We start from the raw sequence: 21,779 nt of genomic DNA on the forward strand, positions 1-21,779 counted from the left end.
TAATTTTGAAGCAACTCGCTCAACTTCTCGATATTGTCGTTTAATTATATAAGCGAGTAAGTTCAAATGAAAAGTTCGAACTATTCTTAAGGATGCTTTAGCTTCATCATACATAACGAGATGACTTTGTTTTAATTACGTTTGATAGTCAATTTCGGGGAACCTTTTTGAAATTTGAGACAAGGTTTTCGATTCAAGATGAGTCCCTACAAGTAAAGCCTAGACGTGGGAGATGTCCCGACAATTGTCAGTTAGTCTTCGATCTTATCGCAATACACGTCGAGCAACCCCTGATTTTAATGATTCCGTATAACTTACTTTAGTGGGTACATGCGTAGACCTTTCTCCATGCCAGGACAATATGAGAGGAAGGCAGCCAAAATGGTTTCAAATACTAAACCGAAATTCAAGGCCCAATTCCTCATGCCCTGTTGGAATATTGAATTTCGTCGCGTCTTACAAATGATTAGATCAGCCCATTGTACAACGACAATCGATACGAAGAATGCAGTATGGCACGTGTATTCCAAAGTTTTGCGATCCCGATATGTCTTAAAACGCAAAAAGATTATCAACAAACAAATTTCACAACAAGTCCTTGTAATTACAAACACTTACCCATTCTTGACCGTAAGAATCAGTTAAATCATTTACTGCTTTGGAATCCCACATTTTTCGTATACCGAATAGTTTCAATGGCAAGAAACCATTCTCAGCCATTATAACGAAATATACAAAGAAACCTGCAGCCGCTTGTATCATACCGATTTGTCCATAAGCCATTGAAATTAGTCTAATTTCAATGGGAATTTCAAGGAAAAAAATTGTTGTAAATCTTAATTGTAATTAACAAGATTTCATTACATTTTAGGTAATGTGTTATGATAGGTATTTGTGAGAGACAAAATTTAGCATGTATTTTATTTATCGTTTTTTAAGGGAAAAATCTTCTTGAAGGATCCTTTTGGTAAACTTCACACATATCAATTTAAATTTGGTTCGTTTTTCGTATTGTTTTAGGGTAAGAGGTTCATGAGCGCATATTTCACGTAACTTAAGGCCTTGAGGTTACGTAGATATATTTCATTGCAATTCTATTAATCTATCAAAACCCATTCAATCGCAAAACATTGTAAATTAAGCTTTTTGTTTTTGGTTAATTTATGTTAGAGGAGCAAACGCAAAAGCCTATTTACGATCATTTAAAATCGTTACGATAAAGGAACAATTAAATATGTTGCCAAAAAATGGACTAAACGCAGGCTGTCGATTAAGTACAACCTGAAATAAACGGAATGCAGCATTTAAATATGGCCTGACCGATATTAATGATGATTTGTATTGAGGACATAAGGGACCTGCATTTACTCCCGAAAGAAATTTTTGATCTGACTGCGGTCAAAAGCACTTACATTTGATCACCTATAAATGACTCTTGCGAGAAAGCTATTGAAACGACAAAGTTCGTTTAATCCTTGATAAAAGGTAATCCTAACGATCGCATTGGCATCATGCTTTCTTCAAAGGAAGGAAGTAGATCTTACTTTTTAAAGCATAATAATAAATGAAACTTGGGATGACTACTATGATCTTCAATTATGATATAAAAACCGTGCAAGAAGCTCGACTTGGCTGCTCAACTCCAAAAGGAACAAAGCGATCAAAGTTGTTAAAAAGATAATGGCAAACATTTTTTAATATATGACACCTAATTGGAATTTGGTTGACTACGAAACCTTAACTGGAAACTATTGCTAGAAACTATTAGAGAGAAAGAAACCCGTTCTAGCGAAAAACGAGATAGCGTTTCATTCATAGAGATATTTTTTTACAAATGAAGAAATTACACTACAAGAGGCATCCGTTGCTATGTTTTAAAGAAATTGTTAAAATATCTTGCACTCCCTTTAAATGAAAAAGTTGCTTCACCCATAGACCAATAATTTAAAGGACTTAGAAAAAATTAAGGTTCAGAAATGACTTAAATTGAATTGAAAATCTTTTGAAAAGAAGCTTTTAAGCTGCGAAGTTTCTGAGTGAAACCGTGAATGTACAGAAAACCTCTATTTACTTTCAACATCTTCTTTTTTGCTGCATATTCTTTTATGTTCCCACTATATGTATCAACTATACACCGTAAGAACCAGTGTTTACGCATCGCGGCTAAGATTTGTATATCTGCTGTTGAAAGAATAACTCTAACTTCAATATAAAAGAAAAATCTAAACGTTTACTTATGTGGCCAAGAGGTTAAAAAACATTAAATCCAGTTGTGGGTATTTATTGTAGCCCGGTTATAAGTCGTTTCAAATAAATGCTAAATTTTTTAATTTTTTTGAATAAATTTTAATAACATTTAATATATTATATATATATAAATATATATATTTAAGGATTGATTGCTGTAATTTAGTTTTTATTAAAGAATATTTAGTTAATGTTCACTTTTGGAAGAAGTTATGAATGAAAAGTATGTTGTTTTGAATGGAATTTAATTTTTTTTTTCTTTTCAAGTTATTGGTTGAATTTTTAAAAGCTTTGTTGTTAATGAAGGCTTATGCTTGGGAAGCTGTGTTGGATATATTTTTGTCAAATTACAAATGCGTTGCAAAGCGTTAAGTGCCAGCATTTACAGATAGAACACAATTAATTATTTGTTTTCTCTTTTCTTTTGGTAATTTTTTTTAGGTGTCGAATATGGGTTTTTATATAAAAAAAGCAAAGCACTTTTTCATAATTTTTTTTTTTTTTTATAAATAAATGTTTTGCGAATTACTAGAGAAAAGATATATACAAGCAATGAATATGAAACGTGCACAGAAACAAAGTGAAGGAAGAAAGCACATGCACTGCAAGACACAAAAAAGGCAGAATCGCATGCGTTAAAAAAAATAATAATAATAAAAAAAAATATCTCAATTTGACTTACTTACGCTTAGATTTAGTTTTACGAATACTTTTTATATGGGATTAAATTTAAATAAAATAATAATATACATATATCTTATATATATACATATAAATATATGTATATTTGCATATGTATATATATATATAGTAAATTATAATATAATATATATCGCAAAAATTTTTTTTTGAAAATAATTGGTATAATTTTTTGTGAATTACCTAATATTTGTGAAAATATTTGTATAAAAAAAAAGCTTTAAACAAATTACTACTATATAAGGAGAGCAACAGTTTTTCGAATAGTTTCATAATATATGAAAATAATTGATTGACCTTAAAAATTTTTTAAAAATATTTTAAGTACATATCGTGAGAAACCATACCAACCTTTGCCAGTTTACAGTGATCAAAAGTTGTAAACTTTTTTCAAAATAATTGATCGTAATTATAGAAAACAAAATGATTATATAAGAAAGCTATATTCGCTTTAAAACGAATCTTAGATACCCATCACTTCAGAAATAGATATATAACAAGTCTTCTGACTCCGTATTCGTACCTTAAGAGGTAACTCACAAATTTTGATAAATTAGCAAGTGCGATGCCTGAGATTATTTTTCTGATCCGTAATAACTATTCAGAAGTTGTAGTTGATGTAGAAATGTTGTAGAAATGTTAGCGGTTGCAAGCCACGAATTGTTCGCATAAAATATATAATCAACTTTCCCATTTTATCCTACAGATCATCGCCTGAGTGTCTTCACATTTTGTAGGCAAATTTTGCCTCCTTTTTAAAATTAAACTTTTGTTTGCTAAAAGGGGATAAAATGATATCCTTTTCAACTTTATTGTTGTGATTGCAAGCTGCCAAAAGAGAAAAGGACCGTGGGATAGACACAACCAAACTTAGATTTATACAATAACATCGATAGGTTTTTGGTTTGGCTATTCTCGGCGATGGAAGGGATGAGAAAACTCTTTCATTCTTGGCTGATGAGTATGAATATTAAAAAAAATTAAAAATTTTTTGTTTTTATTTCATCTATTTCACTACTGTGTTATTATTGTTTATTTTTCTCTAAGTCTTCTACAATAAAAGCTGTTGTCTTATTTTACCTAAAATAGACGACTACATATTCTATAAAATGCAGTTTTTGCTCTAAGTGTAGTAATTTGTATTATTTATTTATAAAGCAAATGAAGTAAAGCTTAACTAATCATCACCTAAAGTCTAAGAAATTTTGCTTTCATTTATTTTAAATAAATACTGTACGGGAGTTGCTCGATATGTATCGCAATGTTAGAATCGATCCTAACGTTAACAGGAGTCACCTTTAAGGTTTCGATAGCAAAGTTTGACGTTTTCTACAGCATGTGTTTTTAGAGGATCTTCTCGTAAGGCTCCCTTTCCATTTCTGTTTTAGGTATTCTGTTGTAAGTTATAAAGTATAATCAGAAAGTTGTCTGTCATACGTTGGCAATAGAGAGCAAATTAATATTTACAGTAAAGCAAGTAGTCAAGCGCGCTTAAAGGGCTGATTGCGAAACCGCTTTTTGCCGAACTGCAATAGACGTTCAGTGGATTGTTATAACTAACGTCATCGAAGTGCCAATGGATCTGCCAAACTTAGTAGGCGACACATCTCTACGATAATTTGATTATCGGAAAGATTATAATAAATAAGTCTTTTCGCAGAACGCGTTACCACTTGACAGTTTGCCGCGTTTATATATCGAGCAATTCCCGACCTTTCAATTCGAACTCACGAGTTTACTTGTGTAGTAAGCAATTAAAACTTTTTTTCTTTGTGAGTTTTATGACATTTTTCAAAAGTTTTGGTTCTTTTTTTTAGACACTTTTCATTATAATATTTATATTATGGATAATGATAGTATATATACGTGTCATTTATGTTTTTTTTTTTTTTTCAAAGCATAAAATGAACGAACCACCAACTATTGGAAAACATAAACAATCTTTTGAAGTATTTATGCTAGTATGTTTTGTGTACGAGTGTTTGTATATGGATGCCTTTTGTAAAAAAAGAGACTGAATAAATATTGGATAAGAAATAAAGCATAGAAATTTCTGGTAATAAGAATGAATATTAACCAAAATACAAACGAACAACGTAACGATATTTTTTCTTTTCTTTCTTGCATTGAAACGGCAAAATCTCAATCACACAAAAACATACAATTAATATGAATTTTAAAGAAAATGCAACACAAAAAATAATACGATCTTTACTCACGCATACAATACAAAAATAATTATTATAAACCGTTACAAGTCCGTAATGAGCGTCATTGTACCCTCACCTATGATGGAAGGAAGGATAAAATTTAACAGTTGGGAAAGAGAATCTACATGGAACTCGCGAAATAAATTAGATTCTAATGCGGCAGTGCTTGGTTCCCTAACGTTTTGTTCCTTCACTGTAGATTCACCGTTCTTCTGAATTCTCCGTAAACTCGAAAAAACTACTTAAATTAATTCGGCGGAAACAGTGAAACCGGGTCGCTGTGTTCAATAAAAATTTCAAAGCGTTTTAGTTTGCAAACATCGTCTATTTACCTGGTTTGATATGTCTAAAATGGTTCAAATTCGTTGAATTGGAGGTCTTAGTTGGCATGTATTGGATTATTCGAAAAATAATTTCCTTTTTTTTCGATCAAATGATTTCATTGCGTTTTTCCATAAGCAACAGTGCACTTTAGTCTTAATGCTGATACAGCGAAAAAGGTTTGTTTGTGCTTGATTGTGCACAGTAGTTTTTGTCTCGTATTCTATCATATATGAAGAGAGTCGGAACGAATATTTTCAGCGTGTTTTGCTTTTTAACACTATCGAAATTGTGAAGACACCGCTCAAATAAGAAAAGAATTATTGGATAAAGACAGCGCGCCACTGTAAAATCTAGTTTGCAAAATTTCTTTCCGTTGAAGATGCATCAAATGCATTTAAAGGCCAATTGATGCCAAATAGTGAAGAACAACTTATGCGATCGCCGAGGTCCTAAAATTTATCGAATTCTACTGTTCGTGATGACGGGAACCGTCTTGATTGTTCCTTTTGTCCAATAATAACGAAATATCTTTTGGAACTAACCATATTTTCAAAGATTATTTGAACCTCACATGGTCAAGAATGACTTTTTAATTATTGTCACAGACGTATCTGTGCGATGAATGGTATTCGAGTGTCCAGCTAGCACGCAAGTGTACCTTACATGGTTACTGGCAATTATTGCCATTGCGTTCTGCCAATATAAGTTTTAACCGATCGTGCTTATTTAAACGTTTGATATCTGTTTCTGAATTAAGCCTGAAGTCATTACTAGGAGTTCATCTCTCAGTTAATATATAGTGCCGTGTCCAAAAATTAAAACCGATCTACTTTTTTTCTTTTTCCAATCTATTTATTATTTCGTCGATTTCAAAGTAATCAACGAACTCAAATAATATTCCTTGGTAACCATTAACCGTTAACCGCGCGAAAAGAATGCGTAGTGCACAACATAACGATAATCGGAAAAAACCGTTAACCTTACTTTATTTTTGAGCGACTTTGGATGGATTTTTGCGATCTTGGCTCATATTTTGCACGATATTCCGTCGATTTATGGGCTGTTTTCCAATCGTAACCATAGTTCTAAGTCTCGTATACCATAATATAGCCTTTCATGACGCCCTGGTAGGTGAAAATGATTCCCACACAGCCATTGGAAAAATTTGGAAAAAATATTTTTTGTGTGGTACAAAATCAAGCATAGCTTGACTGAATGACGTTTATGACGTGAAATTTGTCACAGATATATGTTAAAGTGTAGCAGTTTGGATATTGGTTTTACTTTTACGTCACAGTATTATATTTTTAATTTTCGCTTAATTAAGTTGGAAGACATTATATACAAGATTCGATTTTTGTTTCTCTTCCAAACACTCAATCAAACCTAAGCTCTAATTACATGTGAAAATTCATTTAATATTCGCACCCTTGTACTGAAACAGATGTGAGGGTACACGTGTAAAAAAATAAACATTTCTGTATTGTGAGCAACATTGGAGTTATTGGTTGTGTTTGTGTTGTTATTGTTGTTGTTGCCGCTGCTGTGATTGCTTTGTGTAATTTTGTAAAATAATTTTCTTTTGTAAATTGCATTGAGATCTGATTGATATTTCTTTTGTATTGCTATTGTTGTTATGACATCATAGAATTCTACGAACAAGGCATACTCGAAACAAACACACACTACAACAGCACATAAATAATTTATGAATATTTAACTTTTGTTTTGTTTTTTATTTTTAAACTACAAATTTTATTTAATTCATTTTTGGTAAAAAAAGGGAAACTCTACATTTTTTTTTTTTTTGTTCTGACCTGCGATTAACCAAATTGTCACGATAAGGATCACGAGGCTGACGTTTCATTATATCGCTTTCCGGTTGCTCATAGGCAAGCGAAATGGCCGGTACCTTTGATTGATTTATGTATATGATTGAAGGGAAATACCAAACAGTTTTTATGTGTTTTTTTTTTTAGAAGTTAAAAAAATTTTTTTTAGATTGTTTTAAAAGTGCAAAGGGTATATATAAGTATATTAATAATTAATAGAAGAAGAAGAGAGAAATTGAAAGAATATTTTATGTAAAAATAAAAACAAAATCGAAAAAATATTTCTAGAAAAAAAAATACATAAATAATTCTTTAGATTTGATCACTAAGCAAGAAAGTTTTACACGCCTGAAGGCGAATCGTTTATACCCACCACGCGAAGCTTAGCGGCCCTTTCAATGAGCTGATTTTTACTGTTTTATGCGAATAGATTTTTAAATGCAAATTGTAAGTCAACATCCGAGAAAGGTTTTGACTGCAAAGGAAGTATACATAACTTGTTAAATTTTTCGTTGAATCAACACCAATTGTGTCTGCAAAAAACGATATCAATTGCTTATGTTTATATATCCACTGCCAGAAGCAGTTACATAGAATGGAAAAAGTTTTGTTAATCGGACACACGAGCTGTTACGCGTGTATGACAAAAACCGTATGTACTTTACAGAGCGTCTTATGCCTGATCCGGGACATCACAAATGGATGACTAAAAGTAGTACGCATATGATTAGGCTTTGGTGGTGGTTATAAATAGAAAAAAAAATTTAATAATAGAAGAATTTCGCTAAAATTGTTATAAGATTTTCGTTTCAATTATAAGTAAATCTACTCTAAGTATATGTACGTTGAGATAGTCTTAAGGAAAAGTTTAATAATAGTGTTATTATAAATGTTATTTAAAAGTACGTTTTTGAGCAGAAACATTTACCATAACCACAATAAATCTAAAGGTAAACAAACATGTTTTCGCTTTGTTTTTGGTTTTCTTGTTTTCTCTTATTTGATTTATATAATTCTGTGTTGGGTGTCTCAGGTGTAATGTTATATATAATCTTTTTTGAACGATTCTACATTTTGATCCTTTTAACAAACTAGCACAAGGTTTAAGATACTAATGAACAACATTTTTATCAATATTTTGTTTTTTTATGTTGCATTAATGTTCATTCACATATAACCATTACATGATGTTTATTACGTGTACCTAGGAAAACTACTGGGATTCGCTTTTTGTTTGAAAACACTACTCAAGTGTTTACTTATTTTCTTATCCTAAATCATTTAGGATTTAGAAAAATGTGTTCGTATTAAAAAAAAAAAAACCAAAACTAAAAGATTAAATAAACAATTTTTTCTAGATATTTACTCAAAAAAAGCCCTTAATAGTTTGCAACTTACCTTAGTTAACAATATAAAAAAAAAAAAAAATTCAACGAATTGCTAAAACATTTTCATGAAAAATTAGTAAAATCCGCTTTATATCCCATTTAAAGTATTTTAGAACTGTTCTTAGTCAGTTATTGCTGATCCTTGGGTTAGTGTAATAAGTACAGAAAAGGCCGCTATACCGTAAAACGGCGCGTTTTAACTTACTGGATCAGCTCAAACGGAGCAGATTCACTTGAAAAAATTCGTAAACTTTTTCTTTTGGTTTCGGTAACAGAAATCAGCTGCGACTGAATTTAAAATCATCTCCATTCACCTCTATACGCAATCAACTCAGTCGAGGAAGTAAAGATTCAACCATTTGCAAGAGTTCGCCTTGATCATACCATGATTGCAAACCGATGGGTTCTCAAAATCCTATTCTTCAAATTTGCGATTGTGGACAAAATTTTGCAATTAAATATACCATCTTATCAAAGCAAAAACTTTTCGAAAATTCGTCGTCGGAGCCCTCAGTTTTTTGGACATGTTGAAAGTACCTGAATAGCAGATCAATAAGATATTTGACTTTAATAGATCGAATAAATTAACCAAAGAACACAAGAAGGTCCCATAGTCTGGGCTGTTAGCGCTCATCCTACTTTCTTAGTCCCTTAGTTTATTTCTTTGGTCTGAAAGAATTATAATGATTGTAATAAAATAACTTTTATGTTTTTTTTCTTTGCTTCCTAATAGCTGCTAAAAGCTCTCAAAGGTAGGCAGCTTTATATAGCCATGAAGGCCCACAAACAGCTGATTTTATAAAAATAACAAGGTGGTGCAAAAAAGGGGTTACCAGTTTTATACAATTGGTTTATTGAACTGGCACATAACACCATTGTGTCGATAAATCGCAGAGTGATCTACGGACTTTCAGCTCTAACATCAGCAAATCGACCCATTAGGTTTGACCAATGCATGAGCATTTTGCTATCAAAAGAAAGTTGTGATCTAAACAAAAAATAGGTAGTGGAGTAATATGGCAACATTTTGTCCAATACTGCACACACTGCACATTGTGTAGCGAAGGTAAGCCTACATTGGATAAATTGACGACACATTTGTTAAATTATTCACGCATTTAGCAGGCCCACCTCCGCCCCCCGACTACCATTTGTTGGCAAAAACTAACAAATTGCTGCTTGACGAATGTTTTTTTCGCAAGTGAAATATATATATATATATAGTTAAAATGCAAAGTTTTTGCTATTGTTTTGGGAAAATAAATGAATGAATGAATAGACGTTCTTATGGAAAATTATTTAAGGCAACTATGGAAACTTGAAATGCTGGATATAATGCGTGCACGAAACGTTTTAACAATTCTTTTTTAATCTCATTGCAAAAAAACAATCTTTTTCAAAATTAAATTAAGCATAGATGAAATTTATATAAATATATGCTATTTAAGGGACTAAAAAGAGAGACAAAGAGAAAAAAGGTCAAGCAATAGTACATATTGTTTACGTGATTCAAGGAGCTGGGTCTTAGTGAAGTAAAAGGCGCATACCAAAAGGATTTTAATTAAAATATATATATGGATATATATGTATGTTAATAGGTGGCATAGAGAGACTAGCAGCCGGGAAAAACGATTAATATATTTAGTAGTAGTTTTTCTTTGTGTTTCTAATAAGTATTTTTTTCTTTGTGGTTTAATATATGAAAGTTTATTTATAAATTAGTATATAAGAATAAATATTCGTGTATATATATCTCACTTTATATATGTATATGCACTTATATATTATAGAAGAAAATATATGTATGCTAGCAGAGTAAATAGGTTTTTTTCTAAGATTATATTTTGTCAACAACACACGTTTGAAATCATTTCATTTGAATATAAATGAAAAATAATAAAATTTGTTCTATTAGGCAAGTCGAAGAAATCGATTAAGGATTTCATCAAGAAATCAAATATGTTGTTTACGATTTCCGTTACGTGCCTAAATTGAGATTTAAAAGGAAAAACAAACAAATAAGAAGAAAAGCTATAATCGCTCGAAAGCGAAAGTTTCGAACCGTCCACCTTAGGTAAGTAAATGAAAAAGTTTGCGTTGTTTTCCTTATCGTAAAATTTGTTTCAGATCATCAATCCAAAAAATAATTATATGTTAGCAGTAGCTATTTCCTTCACCCAGGAGACGGTCCCTATGCGTATATGTTTGTCGCATAGAAAAAAAGAAAGGAAAGAGGGATAATGTACAGTCGCAAGCTAGGAGATGTACGTCCGACAACGTACAGCAAGATTGGAGTTAGCTTAGTGAAAAATCTTCATTTACCACGATCACCCTCAAAAACAATTTGAATGTGCTGGGTCATATAACTCATTCGGAGGTGGTTATGGGACGGAACAGACCCTCAGCAGTTACCTCAGCTTATCTTCATGTCTGTTAAAAAGACTCTAAGGACAAAGGTGCTCTTAGCCTTTTTTCTCCCCAACAGTGCTTTCGACAAAGAGGACTCACGCATGCTTAGACCAAGCTTTACAAATTTCTACATTAACTTCATTTCAATTCTTCAATTAAGGTAAATGTATCGACAACCCACCGGCTGACTAATATTTGAACTGACTCTTCATTACTCAAGATTAAGTGAGTGTAATTTAATGGTTCAAATATTGGGAATTTCCGGAACTTTAGCAAAGGACGGACCGACTAAAGATGACTCAAACGATTTGGGATCTTACGGGAATTTCTGATTATTGTAAACGCAAGAATAAATTAATGGACCTTCGGTGGAGAGCTAGGGATTATCTCAGAAACTTGTATTTAACTAAGTAATTGAAAAATATATTTCGAGTTGTTAAAAAAAAAAATTTAAATCAAAAATTAAGCAACGCAAGTAAACATTAAAAAACTTCTTTGTATTATGTTATTTAAGAAAATTGAAAAATAATAATTTTAATTGAAAGCTGTTTAATTTATTTTAAATAGTAGTTAAAAAAGTTTATATATTTAGAAAAACTTTAATAAAAGTTAATGTACTTTGCTTTTGTTTTCTAACGCGTAAGAGTTAAAGATTTAAAACGATTTAAAAAAAAAGTAATAATAGCTCTTTGGTGAAAAATATCATTTAAACCAGATTCGAAAATGGTGAGAGTGTTTTAAAAAAATTTTTTTATTCAATTTTTATTCTCTGAATTGAGTTGATATTGATAGGTTTGGAAAAGTAAGTAACATTTCATGATTTATATATAGAAAGAATTTCTATTCTTTTTTCAAGCCTAATTTTCTTTCATTTCCTATTTTTTATTTATATATATATATATAAATTGATGACACAAAGAAAAACTTTACCTTTCGTTGACCAGTTTATCACAAAATGGATTCCTGGGCTGACGTTTCATAATATCAGATTCGGCTTCTTCATAGGCAAGGGAAATAGCTGGTACCTAATTTGGCGATTTTTGGGTTTATTTTTTTGTTTTTTTTTTTTACGGATCAATGACGTCAAGGAATACAGTACATAGGTATATAATATACAGATTTGATTTTATACAGATTAGCAAAATTTATTTTCACACATATATATATGCATGTATTTTGATTGTTTTATGATGTATATGATAGCAAATGTGAATATTGTATATGTAATAAAAGTAATTATAATAATAATAATAATAATATAATAATAAGAAAAAATATAAAAAATATTTTTTTATTCATTTTAGATATGTCTTCGTAAATAATGTCGTAAATAATATTCTAAACCTAAACCCGCATCCTATACTTTTACATACATAACATATATAGAAATATACCTATTAATGCTTTCAAGGCATACTTATTGCATAAATCTACTCATACATATACATATATACATTAGAAAACATCTTGAATTTCCAAAATTTTTCAAATTCATTTAAATTGGGATATAAAACTTCGTCCATAGGACAAATATAAGTGTGTTTTAAAATGACATTTTTTTTACTAAAGCTAATTAGAAAACTATACGGGACAGGGGATGACATATTGTTAATACGAACGGGGATCGCCTCGGTTTAATAAGTACTGAAAGTCATAGACTTCGATGAAAATATATTGAAAAAATGTTTTTTTAATTTGTTGCATATGATTAATAACGGCAGTCGCGGAAGATCGATTGAGAAAGTTGACATTTTAATCTTCTTACATAATTTTTGCGAAATTTTTGGTTTTAAACAACAAACAGACAGACGGAAAAACGTAAACAAATTAGTGTGAATTAAATTGAATATCGTTCGAATAATTCTCATCATGTTCAATCTGCGACGGAATCCAAACCTGCCAATAATAGTTCAAGTTACTTTCAATATTCATTGCCCTGAGAAACAAGTTTTCTCAAAGGCGACTTTACATAATCCGATCTCCAAAAGACCTCCATTTTCACGCTTTTACTTAGCACATAGAAAAAGTGTTATTTTATTTGCACCTAATTTTTATTGTCCACTACTTCATCCTTGCATGCTATACCGCATATTCAATTCGCGCTCTGCATACATCGTTTATATTTCAAATTATTCTTTTTTATGAGAACTGGCGGCAAGTACTTCGTAGGTGTTTGTGCTACTTTATCCTTTGTTAATTATTGGCGAATCGATAAATTCACTACAGTGACAAAAAAAATGATATTACATTTTTAACTCGGGATCATGGGCTCTAATAGCGGACAGCCAGACGAAAAAAAAAAATTTGATATTAGATTTTTAGATATTTAAAATTGGAATCGTGGATTCCAATAAACGAGCAGGCAAGAGGATATGGCTAAATCTAGTTCGCTAGAATCGGTCTCGTCGCTGTTTACATCGTATTCCTATGGTTCACTTAGCGCAAATCGGTTTGATGTGCATTCTATGTGTAATTATCACACGAAAACATACGTAACTTAATAGGTAACGAAGACTCACCTAGAACTGTATCAATTTTTCCATTTAAAACACACAATATTAATTTCTATACCTTTTTTGTAGAGGTTTTCATAGAAATAAAAATCATTTAATTCAAAAAAAAAAAATGTTTTAGTAAACTTTACAACATTAATATGCAAGAAATTTAACCGGTTGATGAGTTGATGGCAATGCTTAGGTTATTTAATGAAAATATATAACGCAAAATATACAAAACACAGCGTGGGGGACTAATTATTTGCGAACTTTTCGGTAACTATTCGCTAACATTTATAAATCCCAAAAAAAATCGTAGAAGTTGCGTACGACATAAACACTCACATTAAGAATATTGAAGATAGGTAGGAAAAATGAGATAGTAAGACAGAGAAACGGAGACATTGGGAGAAGTTAGCAAAATAAGACGTTACAGGAAACGCATTGTAGGCAACGTATGCTGTTAAGGGACGCTTCAGGGGATTTTTAAATAAAAAAATAAGCTTCTTAGAGATAGGGTGTCACTGTCCCTCCCCCTTTCCCCCCCTCCCTTCCAATGTTAATTATATTATATTTTCCATATGTGGCGTAGAGAGGACAAATCAGTGAACATAGTTGTGTGGATATTTTATGTATTATTGTGTATAGTTAACGTTTTTAGTATGTTAGTAATCAAAACAAGCAACAACAAAAAGAAAAATTAAAATTTTTAGGCACCTTGAGTTAACCAGTTTATCGTTGAATGGATCACGTGGTGGACGCTTCATAATATCGGCTTCAGCAGCTTCGTAAGCCAAAGAAATAGCGGGAACCTAGTGGAAGTTTTGCATAGGCATAAAACATATATCCACCACACGCACGCACAAATTACATAAATATTAACAAATTTGTGCGAGAAAATATTTTTGTTGTTATACGGTTTTGAATACACAAATATAGATAAAGTTGTTGAAGAGTAGGAGAGCAGTTTTTTGTTTCAATTATTTTGTTTTAAAACATAAAATTATAAATAAAAAAAAAAGTGTAATTAAAAAAGAATTATAAAATAATAATAAAAATTAAAAATATATATAAAATAGAGAAGTTAAACTACCTTAATGTTTATATTAGGTTAATATTATATGAAAACACTCTGGCCTTAGTTAATTTCTAGCCTAAATTCTAGCTTTACGTTGGGACGATCTACACTTAAATTCGAAGCCATTGACTTTTCTACGAACACCCAGATAAAAGTTTTACCTTTCATTGACCAGATTATCTACATTAGGATTGCGTGGTCTACGTTTCATTATATCCGCTTCAGCTCCTTCATAGGCCAATGATATAGCTGGGACCTTGCATTATTTATTTTTTATTTTATATTATTAATATATTGTGTATATATTTTTTTTTTTTTGCAATTTTTTTTTTAAATTAAGCTTAACTTGTAAAAGACCTAAAAATCAACTAATTTTCTCACATTAGAAAATAATAAATAAAGAAACGAAATAATTTTTTAAAACTAAGAAACGAAAATTAAAAAGTATTTACTTACCATATCGGTACCCAAATCAATGCAAAGAATAGTAACTGTACCCAAAGGCAAAGGTATGTCACATAAGATGAATGCCAAAAAGGGTGAAATTTCAGGAATGTTAGATGTCAATGTATAAGCTATGGATTTCTTTAAATTATCGAAAATCAAACGGCCTTCTTCAACACCCGTTACAATTGAAGCAAAATTGTCATCTAATAAAATCATGTCTGCTGCCTATAAATACGTGTAAAATAAGAATATTCAACACAATTTTTGAAAATTTTTATTTTTTTGTTTTTTTTTTCATACCTGTTTGGATACATCCGATCCAGCAATTCCCATAGCAACACCAATATCAGCTTTTTTCAACGCTGGCGAATCATTGACACCATCACCCGTTACTGCGACAATGGCACCCATGCGCTGGCAACCCTCTACAATAATAAGCTTCTGTTGAGGTGATGTACGCGCGAATACAATTTCAGTGTGGTAACGTAAAATTTCATCTAGTTGATCAGAGCTAACATCACGCAATTCAGCACCGTGCACTACGGCAGCCTTAGCTTCGCGAGGATTGACTTCCGATACGGGAATATTTAAACGTTGGGCAATGTCTTCTACCGTTTCGTTACCTTCCGAAATAATACCGACCGATTTGGCAATAGCTTTGGCAGTAATAGGATGATCACCGGTTACCATAATAACCTTAATACCAGCTGAACGACATTTGGCTACAGCGTCGGGCACAGCAGCTCGGGGAGGATCAATCATGGACATAAGACCGACAAAACGTAAATTATCAATAGGAAAATTCACATCGTCAGTGTTGAACTTGAATCCCGTTGGGTATTTATCAGAGGGCAGCATGAAATCACAGAAACCCAACACGCGTTCTCCTAAACCGCCAAGTTCCATGTAGGCATTATTGAAAGCCTCCTTCATTTCTTCGTCCAATACCTTTTCTTTACCATTGATAAATATGGTAGAACAGCGTTCTAAAATTCGTTCGGGTGCACCTTTCATGACAAGTAAGTAACGTGGATCTGAGGGATCTTCAGTTTCATGTATGGACACTTGATATTTGTTAGTGGAGTTGAAAGGAATTTCTGCAATTTTTTTATTACGTTTGCGAATGCTCATTACGTCACCCAAAGCCAATTCCATACACTTAAGGAGCGCAGCCTCTGATGCGTCCCCACTGACCTCTTTTTTCAAAATGGGAACACCTTCCTGACCACCTTTGAATTCAGCACGGTTACAGAGGGTGGCAATACGAGACAACGCCTTAAATCCAGGGCTAGTTCTATCGTATTGAACACCCGATTGATCTTCTGTAGTATCAGCTTCAATAATCTGATTATCAAACCACATATGAGCGACAGTCATGCGATTTTGTGTCAGTGTTCCGGTCTTATCTGAGCAAATAGTTGAAGTGGAGCCCAAAGTTTCAACAGCCTCTAAATTTTTTACTAAACAATTTTTTGAAGCCATACGTTTGGCTGTGAGTGTTAAGCACACAGTGACGGTAGCCAAAAGACCCTCAGGTACATTAGCAACAATAATACCTATCAAAAAGATAACAGCGTCCAACCAGTGATAGCCCAAAATGAAAGCAATTACGAAGAATGTAACACCCAAGAATACAGCCACACCGGTAATTAAATGGATAAAATGATGGATTTCCTTAGCAATAGGCGTTTCACCAGTATCCAAACCGGATGCCAGACCCGCAATACGCCCCATTACAGTATGATCACCACAACTAATAACAACACCCTTAGCTGTACCTTCCACGGCATTAGTTGAGAAGAAAGCTAGATTCTTTGTTTCCAAAGGATTTTCATGCGTGAATTCAGGTCCACGAGATTGTGGTTCAGATTCACCCGTCAGTGATGAATTATCTACTTTAAAGTTCCGGGCTTCAATTATACGTATGTCGGCTGGTATACGATCACCAAATTTCACTTCAACCACGTCACCGAGCACCAAATCTTCGGCACGCAATGTTAATTTCTCTCCCTCACGTATAACAGTAGCGAATTGAGGAACCATATTCTTGAAAGATTCCATAATTTTTGAACTTTTCGATTCCTAGAAGAGAACAAAATCACAGATTGTTATTATTAAAAATTGAAAACGAAATTAAATGGATCATATTTATAATTTGCTCTTTTGTAGGACAGCGACGTGAAAAATACAATTCAGAATTATACTTATCTTCAGATCCCTTTTTTTAAATTTTAATGAAAAATTTTGAACGCAATTTTTTGCTTATTTTCTCGTTTTAAATGCTGACAGTATTAGATAATATTTAGTCTAATTTTGTAAACCTAATATCCTCGTAATGTTTAAGCAAAGCAATAATTAAATATGAGAAAAATAGGACTTAATAAAAATTGCATTTACCTGATAGTATGAGAAGATACCGGTAACTATAACTACAGCGGAAAGTACAATACCCAGATACAAATTGTCATCTGATGGCTCTTCGCTGGTACTGGCCTGAATCGAATAGGCCACAAAGCACAATATCGCACCAATCCACAATAGCATAGCGAAGCCACCAAATAAATTCTTACAGAATTTCACCCATTCGGGTGTTTGTTTTGGTGGTGTTAGAGCATTAGGACCATCGCGTTCTAAATTCTCTTTAGCTTTAGCGTGACTTAGACCCTAGAAAAAAAAAAGGAGAAACAATCATAAACAACAAAACGACAATTTGAAACAAAAATATTTATATTGAAATAAAAAAAAATTAAATTTGCATTTTTTTTGTTTTTAAACTTACATTTTCAGGATGTGTCTGAAAGCGCTGATACAATTCCTCAGGAGTGATTTTGTGATAATCAATATCCAACTCCTGTTTGAGATCATCTAAATTCTCCTTTTTCGCTGCTTTACTCGGCATTTTGCGTTTTGACTGTGAACATTTTTATTATAAATTATGAAATTAAAAGTTAATAATTTAATAAAGAAAAAAAACGTAAATGAGTTTCAAAAACCAAAAAAAGAAAAAAAATGTTGCCACAAACTTATGTCCTTTATACACAAACCCCACTTTACTTATACTTCATGCCAGTTGTACGTAAATTTTTTTTTTTAATAACATTCAAAGAGTCTATATAGAGTTGCTGTTAGTGTTTTTTTATTTTTATTATTATTAGTACTTAATTTTGTTGCGCCATTGATAAATGTAGCGTTTTTTAACGTTACATAAAATTTTTTTAGTTTTATTTATTTATTTATTTTTTTTGTTTAGGTTATTTTATTTTTTTTGTTTGTTATTACAATGATCCATATTACAAACCATACCGACCGGCTATAGATTTCAGTGCACATATTTCTTTTGTTAATTTACATTTACATGAGAGATAATATGCAAAATAAATATATAACAGAAATGTAAAAGTTTCATATAACAAACAATACCTGGAATAAGTTATTCGTTTATATCACTGAACACTACTGAAAATTGAAATTTATATTTATTGCTACTTTGTTGATAACAGAAGTCATAAAATAAAATGCGCTAAGAATAATTAGAAGCACACGAATAAAAAGACGAAGAAAAATAAAAAAGCAATAGCAAATAAAGTCGAAAAACTTACCCATTTTGAACAATTATTACCCGTTTAGTTTTTTAAAAAATTCATTATGTTTGGTAAAGTAAACAGTATATGAAGTAAAAATAAATATATGAAGAGAGTGCTATTATAATGGAATAAGAAACCTTTTAATAAAAATTCTACATTTAGGTCACGAATTAAATCTAACCTGATTGCTATTACAATTTTCGTAAGTTAGGAAATATATTTAATTTTTAGGCTACTGCGGCAGAGCCTGAAAATTCTCTCAAATAAATAGCCAATCAAATGACCAATATATACAATATACGTACATAATTGCAACTATTACGTCGCCGCTCGCGGATTCGATTTTCAGAATCATTGATTATACTTTAATTACGATTGATATCTGGCTGGAGCTATAGTGAAAATACGATCGATACGGTCATAATATTTACCGATCGGAAATATACATCCTTTCTTGTCACCACTTTCCCCGCTTATTTTTCCCTGAGCACTATTGTGTTAAGTGAGTGACTGCTCATCATTCAAAAAAAAGAAAAGATAAACAGATTCTATTCTATTTTTAATGACCAGGATTTAGTCTAATGATACATTTACCTTAGAACTATGGCATATACTAAAATTTATTTAAAAAGCTTGTAAGTGAATGGAAATTAAAATCGGTCTAGGACGACGAAATACCCGAATTTCTCAAACCATGAAACCAATTTTAATAGCATCTTTCACACGCTTGTTGGGCCGAAGTATAAATATGTACTTCATCGCTACATTACCATAAATAACTTTAATAATGAATTTTCCTTGCAAGAATTAACAACTGCATGCTGCTTATGAAGTGTGCTGTTCAAAGCAAACATTTACATGCCAGAAAGTGCTCTGAACATTACGAATAGGCAGAAAAGCAGATATTTGTGTTGCACTGAACATTTTAATACCAATAAGTACATTCAAATATTAATTTTATTGCGATTTGACAAAGCCTTTTAAGTAATTGTAGAAATTGAAAGTCACACATAAGCAGCGCTTGCAATTATAAGCCAATCCTGGTTGTATCTAAGTCGATTTTCAAGCATAGTACAAATATTTTATGGCGAAAATATCTAAAGGCGAAACCTGACTTTTCATTTTTTCGACTACCTTCTTAGATTATCTTCAAAATTTGTATAAATGATCTTTTTCTCCGTTAGATTTGAACTAAGCTTGGTATTGCAAATAAGAATAAAACTCGAACGAAAAAAGATTCAATTCTGATACTTCAATTCATATAGTTCCGGTGCTATTTAAAGAAAATTTGCGTAGGAAAATTTTAAAATCTTCATTTTTTTATCTTTATTTTCCCGACCGAGTAAAATCGACCTGGTCTGTTTTACTTGGATGTAAGCAATATGACAACTAAATAATTCGTTTTTTCCAATTTTCCGATTCAATCTGAACTTATGCCGATAAACTTGGGACGAGCTAGGCGAGAGGAATTATGACTGGAGAGAGGGAAGACAAAAAGAGTAGCATATAAGCGTTGCAAGATTTCCGCACTTTAAGTACATCTGAGGCTTAGCTATCGGTGGGGAGAAAAAAAGCATTTTTCTTATGCCACAAGTTTATTAAAATTTCGCAAAATGGTGATTGAAACCGGACTTTAACAATTAGAACAGCCTTCTTAGTTTAGTAAAAAAATAAAAGAAAGCAGAAGGAAAAAATAATATGTTGAGAATCTCCGAAGATTTTATGCACGCTGTTGGGTGAGCAGCGATTGAAAAACTTCCCGATTGTGCTAAGCGGAATGAAAAACGTAACATATCTCCATTTTTGATGGTGGTGGGTATAAAAATGGTGCAACTTCGCCTGATAAACGTGAGTATATGTAAAATTGTTACTACTCACTGTAGTAGCTAGAAAATTGATTAGAAAACCTTTTCTCTGCAAAAAAAAAAAAAACAGCAGAAAATGTCACGTTTCAGAGAAAAAGAAAAAAAACACAAAAAATAGATGAAGCAAAAAAGAAAAAACAAAATTATAAGAATTCTTTTTAACAACGTAACACTTGATCATGAATGAATTGATTGTGCATTTTTTTTTTTTTTTTTTAAATAAATGTGATTAATTTAGTAATTCAGTATTTCAAATTGCATTTTACACGTCATTGTTTATAAAAATAGTTTCTATAGGAAAGGTAAACAAAATGAATTTAAACAATCCTTTTAAGAAAAACCATCACAAATAAATATATTAAGAAAATTAGAGACTTTTTTAAATATATTGTAAAGAGTAAAAAAATTTTTAAATTTACAACTCAAATATATATGCCAACAATACCATATGTACCCCATGCCAAATATTAAAATATAGTTTAAAAAAAATGTTTAAGAAAATTGAAATAATAGGTAAACGCCATATAACTTTTATAGCAAATCGATATAACGACGAAAGGTTGGATGGGTCGAGAGAGATCAAATAGAAGAATATAGAAAATTATTTTTCCTTCGTTTCTTAAGTAATATTAGAAATGTTCTGTGTAACCGTAGATAATATTATGATAGTTAAACATTTCCCCATCCCTTAAAGTATCGTAAAAAAAGCACGCAATTCTCCATTTCTTTGCACGTTTCGAAGCAATAATTTTTCAAATTTCTCATTTTGCAGCATAAATCGCAACAAATGCAGAAGACCACAAGATAGATCGATTACAGCCATTTTGAAACTAAAGGGATCAAGTCTACTATTAACAGTTACAAATAAATGAAATCCGATAATGACGCAAGTGGGCGAATGCCTTAAATTGTATAATTTCCGAATACTAAGCATAATTTATGGTAAATTATCTTTGCAAGTGATATTAATAGTAAGTTAAAACAGCTATCAGGTCTACAAATTTGAGATGAGACGATTTGAAAAACAAATAGTAAATACTTTAACTGGAAATGGGTTCACTCTGTGTTATACCGATCGAATCTGGTCTGTTCCCCAGTCCGTTTTGTTTTCTTGTGTTCCATCTACAGGCCGCAATTGTTAAAATATTTTGATAAAATTTGATATAGTGACGTGTATTGGCCCAAGGACGAACGCTATTAG

At 31.5% G+C, this 21,779-nt stretch overlaps 1 protein-coding gene across 4 annotated transcripts in view; it reads right to left on the reverse strand.

Annotated features, from left to right (window-relative positions):
* Positions 1–21,779, reverse strand: part of LOC119642550 (sodium/potassium-transporting ATPase subunit alpha) — an 83,965-nt gene that overhangs the window by 1,145 nt on the left and 61,041 nt on the right. Inside the window, exons 3-9 of one of the 4 annotated variants that reach the window (XM_038041712.1) lie at positions 17,909–18,040; positions 17,527–17,793; positions 15,430–17,211; positions 15,139–15,354; positions 7,298–7,392; positions 619–793; positions 319–551 (exon numbers count right to left, since the gene is read on the reverse strand). In XM_038041712.1, the coding sequence (XP_037897640.1) occupies positions 319–551; positions 619–793; positions 7,298–7,392; positions 15,139–15,354; positions 15,430–17,211; positions 17,527–17,793; positions 17,909–18,040 (2,900 nt within the window). Of the gene's footprint in view, positions 1–318; positions 552–618; positions 794–7,297; positions 7,393–12,039; positions 12,135–14,321; positions 14,417–14,843; positions 14,939–15,138; positions 15,355–15,429; positions 17,212–17,526; positions 17,794–17,908; positions 18,041–21,779 lie in introns of all 4 variants that reach the window. The other 3 variants (XM_038041710.1, XM_038041711.1, XM_038041709.1) reach the window with 3 other exon arrangements.

This window comes from Glossina fuscipes, unplaced genomic scaffold (assembly GCF_014805625.2).
Source record: "Glossina fuscipes isolate IAEA_lab_2018 unplaced genomic scaffold, Yale_Gfus_2 226, whole genome shotgun sequence".
Classification (NCBI taxonomy): Eukaryota; Metazoa; Arthropoda; class Insecta; order Diptera; family Glossinidae; genus Glossina; species Glossina fuscipes.